Here is an 8499-nt window from a genome sequence, read left to right on the forward strand (position 1 = left end):
ATTATTATTTCTAACTTTAATTGTTCAATGTTTTTCCATTCATCAGACAGCAATCGTTCTGTTAAACACACCTTGAAAAGGAAAGTATCGCAATATTTTACTGCTATGAACGTTCCACAATTTCTCAATTTGACCACTAGAGGGCAGTCACAATCTACACCCTCTCTATACACGGCACTGTAAACCCTCAATAAAACAAGTATTCCGATAATTTACTGTCATCTAGTGGGCTTAATTACTAACTGCAATCTTTATTAAACCAAGTTAGCGTTAATGCTAGTCAGGCACTACTTATTTCCGGCATGCACCATCAAAATAAAAGCTGTGCGTCAGGGGACGTGATGACGTTGGAAGTGGGTATGTCTTCATTAGGTCGATTCATTCGTGAGTGGTCCCAGAGTTCTTAGTAGATTTCTTACTTTTTCAGAGTTAGACGCTACATGTTAACTTAATTATAAAAGTGGTAAGATTTATATTTATTTGGCAAAACGTTAGCGGCACCGCTTGCTTGTTGATTCCCGGGGGTTTTGCTCTGTCTGGTAAGTGCGCACACCGTTAGGTTTCATGTGGGAGCTAATGCTAACTAGCTTGTCATCGGACATGTCAACAGTTAGCTATTTGGTGTATCTATCGACTCTTGCTGTTGATACGGTGGCAGCTGGATGATTGAACAGACATAATATCTTATGCTAGTTTTAGCTGGTGGTTATAGCTTCAAATTGTGCTCATTTTAGATTACTTCTTTTTGACACGCACAACTTCATCACAGAGGCATGTACAGTAGGGCAGGGCTCAGTCACACCGAAATTATTTGACAAATTCTTTTTTTCTCCGTTATTTTAGAAAATTCTCAATTGTGGCAGAATTTGAGCTATACTGTTAATTCTCATTAAGGTTATTGTCACTACAGTAATATTTTTGACTTGTAACTTGTAAAATGCTAGTTTATTCACTTAAACTAATGGCAAGTCTTGTTTCAGAGGGAATGGAGAAAGTCAAACAGGATGCATTTGACAATGCCAGACTTGAAGTGATCAAAGACGGCTATGAAAGAGCCTTTGAATGCATCAATAAAGGCCTGACGGCAGATGAATCTGGCCACAAGGACCAGGCCCTGGAGCTCTACAAGCGAGGGCGACAGCACCTTCTTCGGGCCATTAGTGTGCCTTCACAGGGGGACGAGTGTGTCGGCAGCTCCTGGGAGTCGGCCAGACAGATGCAGCAGAAGATGCAGGAGACACTGAACAACATCACCACTCGTCTGGCCATACTAGAGACCACCTCTGAAGTCCCGTCTGGACCGTCCCTGTGCTCCAGCAGTGGTGCTACAGACAGCCTTTACCCAAAACTCCCTACCAAAGAGAAAGCAGATCGCCCAGCTCCACCCAAGCTCCCATCTGCAAATGTCCAGGCAGCAGGAGCAGTTGGAGGCTGCAGCACTGTGGGTCTACCTCTGTCTCCTACCAGGCAGCCTGTGGTTCCAGGTGACCAACCCCCAGCTTACACTCTTCAGGCGGCTGACGGCCACTTTTCTATCTCATATGGCACTGAAGAAGGGGAGCTGTCATTGGTGGGGGAAGAATTTTATAGTCACACATCTAACTCGACACCATCTCCCCAGAGCATGGGTGAGGATGGTGAAGAGCTGCTGTACATCCCTCGAGGCGTCCAGATTTTTTTTGTTACACCAGAAGGTCTTGTGAGCGCTCCGTCATATCCGGGCTTCCTGCGGCTGGTGAAATTTGCAAGTGTTCATAGTGAAAGAATGCCCAACAGACCACCAGCATTTCTGCAGGTGAGAGATCAACTCTTGCTGTCACACACACACTTCAGCCCACTGTAACACTGTTTAACATCAAGCTTGAAAAAAAATGGATATGCTGCAAGAGGTGCCCTTTGTCCTGATTTTGAAAGCTGTTTTCACACAAAGACCTCTTCCACTGTGAGTCATCAGTGGAGGAAAGATAGGCTGCTAATGAGCTCCAACCCTTGTCCTTTGATCAAGATCACATGACTGCTGGTCATTCAGCTCTCTAATCCTTTTGGCTTTATGCTTATGATGTCATCATCTAAGGAATTCCTAAATAAGGAGGCCGTTTATCCTGTCAACCTGAGACAAAGCTTCACCTCAGTATCACAAATGAGTGTCACTGACATGCTAAGATAATTCTTCCTCACAAGGGTGTTGCAGAATTGATGTTTTGTGTTACCACCTTTCCATAAAACTGGCTTTAGTCCCAGCAATCATATTAAATCTCCAATGTTTTCACTTGAAAAGAAAGTATAAAGTACACCATTTTATAAGCAGCCAGGCATTAAATATACTTGTTTTTCATGTGCAGCGACTTTAATGGCTCCTAGCAGTTTCTGCATTATCCTGCTGTTATGTTAACTTTTCGTCCAGAGCCACACAAGTGGCTTCATTGTAGTTGGCAGGGATCGATTGAATTCAACCACTGGAAGTGTGTTTTCTCGTCATTATGCTTCTATGATATGAGATTTCAGCAAAGTGTCTTGAACATTTCTGTAAGGGAAATTGAGTGAGAAGAGAGATGCACATCTTAAGCTTTCTGGACTCACGAGCACCTTGTGGGATTGTAAATGTGGAGCTCTGAAATTTGACCCCTCATTGGGGAATTTCCCTGGTGCTATTGGCAGTGGATGACATCACATCAGTGTTTCACATGAGTGCAAGTATTTATCTGTGTCCAGACTGTGCTGCTATGCGCTGTAATCCGATTAGACACTGTCCTCTGGTTTATTCAGACCCATTTCTAAATCAGAAGCAAAGCAAACATTCGCTGTTATCATCTGGAGGTTTAGCAAGTTGCCTTTGCAGAAGCCTTCAATGAATGCTCACCGCCATGTGCCTGATGGTTTAATATGGAGGATTCTGCAGAAAATGGCTAGATCGTCACCAGATTGCTTGTTTTTCTCTCTTGCCCCTGCAGGTGTGTGACTGGCTGTACCCCCTCATGGCCACTGACTCTCCCGTGCTGCTGTGTCACACCGGTGTGTTTATGTTTCCGGACATGATGGCGCCGGCTCCGGGCCATTACGTGGGGGTGGTGTTGTCCGCTGAGCTACCTGCTGCAGACAGAGAGCTGTTCAAGGATCTGTTGTCCCAGATGACTGATCTCAGAGTTCAGGTGTAGTTTTACTGCCACGCCATATTGTTTTCCTCGAAAAAACCTGTTAACACAAGTGAAACCTGCTGATAATTGTTACATAATACCTCTGTACTAATCCTCTCGTGCCAGTAGGGGCACTGGAGGCTATTTTTAGGCAAATGACTGAAGTGCGGCAGCCACTTAGAGTTAGAATGAAACATTAGGAGGTATATATAAGCGTTCTTTAGGCTGCATTAAACTTTGCACCATTTCAGTCTGCCTACTTCTGAGCTGGCACATTCCTCCAAGTTACCTCTGCCTCAGCAGTGTCAGGATTTAATTGGGTGTAATGCTCTTACTGCCAGTAGTTGGAACAACCTCAGAGCTTAGTTTGAAAGACAAGTGCCAGTTCAAACACGATGGAGGAAGAGACATTAGCTCAGACTGATACCAAACAAGGTCATTTTTGATGTAGGGAGGCGACGTACCTTCACTGATGGACCTGATTCCCCATCAGCACGTAGGCACTTTTGTGTGCTTTTCATTTCTGGGACACGTTGAGGATTTGAGGATTTCAGCACAAATGTTTTCTAACTACACAAAGAATATTTGAAACAGCGATCTCTTTGTGACAAATGGAGCATAGAAGCCAGTGGCACAGAATAATGAGAGGATCTATTGTGGTAACGGGGGTTCTTGGAGACGAGCATCAGAACAGAATGGAAAGATTTGGACTGACACGTGTGTATTATTTCCTGCTCTGTCTTATGTTAACTAACCGATGTGTTTGTTCCATCAGACTCCGGATGAAGCTGAAGACAGCATCAACCTCAGTCAGAAAGTGTCCATCGTCACACCTGAGGAGACCAAGCCAGCCACAACAGGGGAGGAGGAGGAGGAGGAGGGAGAGAAGGCTCTGCCTGAGTGGAGTGAAAAGGTGGCAAATGGGATCCTGACAGGTGAGGTCACACCACCCCCACCTCAAATATCTGACTGCTTTTCTTAGAGTGTATTCATTTAGAAAAGACAGTTAGATCCAGCATGATGTGTCCTCTCAGGTGCATCCTGGTTAAGTTGGGGCCTGGTGAAAGGGGCAGAATTCACAGGCAAGGCCATTCACAAGGGGGCGTCCAAACTGAGGGAACACATCACACCAGAGGACAAACCCGCCCACGTCAGCCCCACGGTCACCAAAGGCCTCCATGTTGCCAAGCAAGCTACAGGGGGAGCTGTCAAAGTCAGCCAGTTTCTAGGTGACCACATCGTCTTCACACATTTCATGAACCCTGTGTGATGTTTCAAGTGTGGGTCTCTGACTGAGAGGTGTTGTTACTGCAGTGGATGGAGTGTGTGCTGTTGCTGGCTGTGTGGGTCGGGAGTTGGCGCCACACGTGAAAAAACACGGAGGCAAACTCCTTCCAGACTCCATGAAGAAAGACAAGGATGGGCGTTCCAACATTGATGGAGCCATGGTGGTGGCTGCCAGCGGAGTGCAAGGTGGGGTGCATTTACACACTGATGTGATGACCTACTAATGACCTTTGCGAGATGAGTGTGACATTAGGAACATAGTACACCGCTGCTTAAGGATGAATTTTAGCACAGCAGAGCTTCAAAGTCCAGCCGTGACCAGTAAGACCAGCCAACCAACACACAGCACCGGAGGACATGAAGAAAATAACTGCTCGCTCTTGTTTCTCCTCTTCTGAGTCTTGAGCAGTGAAACTTCACCTCCTCAGCTACCGGTGTCACAGTGAAGCTGCTCTATGGAGGATTTATCTCACCTGCAGATTGACTGTTTGATAGTGTGTTTCTAGGGACTCCTTTCATGTTAAGTCACACTGCCTTCTGTAAATATAAACCCTGCTGTCATGCCATTCAGTAATTTAACTATTTTTAATGTCATCTTGACCCTAAGAATCAAGATTAAATCTTATCCTGGCACAACACCAGCTGTTGTTCGAGCAGTGCCTGCTGCGTAGTACAGCGAGAGATAACACAGCAGTAAAAGCTAATTAAACCTGGCTGGCAACACCGTTCCCTCCTTGTGATCCAGCCTCATGTCAGTGAGCGCCAGTCCTTCAAATAGCATTAGAGCTCTCCTGTTAGAGCCGTACGCTCAGCTCACCTCTCTGCCATCCTCATGTTACGTGCAGGCTCCGTACGCTCATAAGGACCTTGATTTATTAATAGTTTTCAAAATGAGAAATGGGAATAAATCAAGACAATTGTGGAAAAAAGTAATAAAAATATGCTTGTGTATTAGTCAGTCTTGATTTACCTCAGTATGTGTTCATGCATCAAACATCATAGCAAGTCATGAATTTTGTACAATTATGGTCATAAACATGTCCTCCCAAGTGTGGAATTGTATCGGTGAAGTGTGTGTAAACGCTGTATCATCCTGCTGCGAGCTAAACTCCCATCACGTTGCTTTAGCAAGTAATACACAACTGTTTATTTACAGGATTTGCAACTATGTGGACCGGTTTGGAAGTGGCAGCTAAGAACATCACATCGAGCGTAGCTTCAGAGACGGTCACCACTGTAAAACACAAGTAAGCCCCCCCCCCCTGCAATTTTTTAAATTCTTGCTCAACACTCCAAGCTAGACAGATTTCTGATGTGTGTGTGTGTGTGTGTTCCTCTTCAATTTGCTTTGCAGATTTAGGGGTCTACAAAACATCTTTGACCCTCCTAATGAGAAGAAGGGTTCATTACTGAGCGCAGCTACTTAATACTGCTAATAACAAGCATGACAATACATCGGATGGTTTTGGTCTTAAGCCCTCTCAAGTCATTTGAGCTGATTCACTACCCGTCTGCTTTGTGCTAAAACACAAGGTGGTGCTGCTTTTACTGGTTTCTTGAAATGTTTCTAATGGATTTTCCACAACTTGCAATATTTCTGCTCTGCATGACTTCAAAAATAATCCAATTCTGTAAGATTTGGTGCAAAGCTAAGAATCGGCAAAACACCTGTGCAATATATCTGATTCATTTCAGTTGCATCGGGCGTTGATAATGCTGGCATTGTTTACATGCTGTAGTATTCTTAAGGTGGTCCCTGATTTGAAGTCGGTGTGAAGAAGTTCTGGATTTGACAGTCCAGGGGTTTCCAAAGCCAGGGCCAGGACCCCCAGGGGGGCAGCAAGATGATTTCTAGTAGTGATAAAAGGTTTCAAATTATTTAAAAGTCCTTTTTTATTTGTATAGAGAAGAATTGTGTTGCATTAATTACAATAAAACATCAGTTTAACTTTAATGTTGAGCTGAGAAGTTTGTGCACCCCTGGGCTGGTCTGTCGTTAAACAGTCAAACACGCTGATGGCTTCCTTGAATGTCTGACTTAAACTGACAAAGGCGCGTCTTCAAATTCCTATTATTGCAGTCAAAAAAAAATCTAAATTTTAGAAGTGCACTTGCATGGGTGAAATCCTGACAATTAAATTCACATGCATGGCGTCTTTGTGCTGCAAATTAACCCCCCCCCCCCCCCCCCCCCCCCCAAATCCTCCATCCCTCACCCAATCTGATTTCTGATGAAAGGTACGGGGCTGCAGCAGGACAAGCCACGGACCACGCAGTCAATTCTGCCATAAACGTCGGCCTCACTGCCTTCAATATTGACAACCTCGGCATCAAAGCTGTGGTGAAACGGACTGGCAAGCACACGGCCCAGGCCATTTTGGAAGACTACAACCTTCAGGAAAGACCAGAGAGCGAAAAGCAAGTGGAAAAATCAGAGAAATAGCCTCCTGCTGCCTTCTTTCTCTCACTTTGCCTTAAAGCAGAATTCTTCAAATACATCTATATTTAATAAATATATATATATATATAATTTATGATTCATATTTTACAACATAACAGTCTCAGCACTTTAATTGCAATGAAAAAAATTACAGAGGGACGTAGAGAAACTGATAATATAATTCCATGAAATAGGTATTTCAGATTTATTGTATACCTCAGTATAGTGTAAAACTGGTTGTACTTGTTGGCTCATGTAATTATATACCTTTTTAAGGTATTTTTCAATCAATTGTAAAATAACAATTTCACTGTTTAAAGGATGCATTGAATTGTTGAATAGACAGTCGACTCCTCTCCTAAACTCGCATCTGTGTGTGATAGTTTTCTTTATTCTAGGGAAAGGGCGATTTAGCTGCTGTGGTTAAATAACTATGTTTGTGTCATCGGACCACTTCAGATTTAAAAAGTGACTGACATACGGTTGTTTTTTCCCCTGTGGTATTAATACATGTGTTCACTGTGCCTAGACTTATCAAAAGAGATGCAAAAATCTAATGTACTTTTCAAATGAAGCTTTAAAATGTTGTTTGTGATGTGAGCATCAACGTCACGAGAGTTCCCATCAGTGAGGGTTATTACGGGCTACGTCCTGTTTCACCGCAGTTGTACTCCTTTTTTTGCAAAATGTTAATCTCTATATTTAATATGAAAACATAGATTAAATTATTAACAGAGTGGACCTTTTCTAAAATATAACCTGAGTGTGAAGCTAATTTTGATTACAAACGATTGTCACGCATGATTTCCTTTCCCTCTCCTGAAAACGACACATTTCAATAAATGTTTGATATATTTTGAAGATTTGGCAATTTGTAATGTTTCTGTGTAACCTGTAGTCAGGGAGAGATGGATTTGTGCAAGAAAAAAACATGTCCTTTTAAATATTTGAACACTTGTTTATTAAATGCAGTTACTTCTGATATGTTGACAATAAAAATTACCAGCCCTCTACTGCCATCTAGTGGAGTAATGATGTGAGTCAGGCAAAAGTGACATGAAATGAGCAATGACGGACAAAGAAAAGATGAAGGTGAAACTGAAGAAGGGATTGCTATATTTGCTGAGAGGTGGGTGACATGGAGCAATCAATTAGGCACCTGGCGTTTTACATTTCACCTGAACCTCATGGCTGTAAAGAAATCTGAAGTCACTGCAAAGGTGACAAACCTAAAACAGGAATAATAAGTCAGTGTGTATGTGAACTGTGCTGTCTTCATTGTTATGACTCAGATGTACAAGTAGTCTGCTGGAATCTAACACCACATACAAGTCATCCCTGACCCCAGAGAAAACAGATAACACCATCTTGTTGCTTTTGATATCACAATCTGACATACCTCTGTTTCTGTTGCTTGCCAGAATAAAGCCTCCGGCTAACTATCCTTTTGTGAGGAGGGAGGGACCCAACCCCCCCCCCCCCCCACCTCCTTTTTTTAGGCAGGTCCATTTTTAGACTCATCCCCGGGCCTGAGGGGAAACACAGGCCTAATTCCACACCAATGTCTCCGGAATATTCAAATCAGTTGATTTACGTATTAGGGTTTAAACAAGCAAAGATGAAAAGATCTCCAAGCTC

At 43.3% G+C, this 8499-nt stretch overlaps 1 protein-coding gene across 3 annotated transcripts; it reads left to right on the top strand.

Moving 5' to 3' along the window:
- Positions 1–307: 307 nt before the first annotated feature.
- Positions 308–7890, top strand: spartb (spartin b). Of its 3 annotated transcripts, XM_086216535.1 has the most exons (9): positions 308–357; positions 981–1795; positions 2952–3149; positions 3910–4069; positions 4169–4363; positions 4449–4607; positions 5578–5668; positions 5776–5820; positions 6660–7890. In XM_086216535.1, exons 1-9 carry the CDS (start codon positions 342–344, stop codon positions 6862–6864), a joined length of 1884 nt encoding a protein of 627 aa, XP_086072661.1. In that variant the 5' UTR covers positions 308–341; the 3' UTR covers positions 6865–7890. The 3 variants fall into 3 exon arrangements, with proteins under 3 accessions (XP_086072661.1, XP_086072659.1, XP_086072660.1); XM_086216533.1 differs by lacking the exon at positions 5776–5820 and having other exon boundaries at positions 312–357; positions 6660–7889; XM_086216534.1 differs by lacking the exons at positions 308–357; positions 5776–5820 and adding an exon at positions 367–539 and having other exon boundaries at positions 6660–7889.
- Positions 7891–8499: the final 609 nt, after the last annotated feature.

Source organism: Aulostomus chinensis, chromosome 10 (genome assembly GCF_037954235.1).
Source record: "Aulostomus chinensis isolate RoL2024-O1b breed Wild chromosome 10, RoL_Achi_v1.0, whole genome shotgun sequence".
Taxonomy (NCBI): Eukaryota; Metazoa; Chordata; class Actinopteri; order Syngnathiformes; family Aulostomidae; genus Aulostomus; species Aulostomus chinensis.

What these genes read in the sequence shown, in the direction of transcription:
- spartb (XM_086216535.1), top strand. An exon ending in GACCACCAGCATTTCTGCAG is followed by an intron (nt 1,796 to 2,951) that starts GTGAGAGATCAA and finishes TTGCCCCTGCAG; the next exon opens with GTGTGTGACTGGCTGTACCC. An exon ending in GACCCTCCTAATGAGAAGAA is followed by an intron (nt 5,821 to 6,659) that starts GGGTTCATTACT and finishes TTCTGATGAAAG; the next exon opens with GTACGGGGCTGCAGCAGGAC.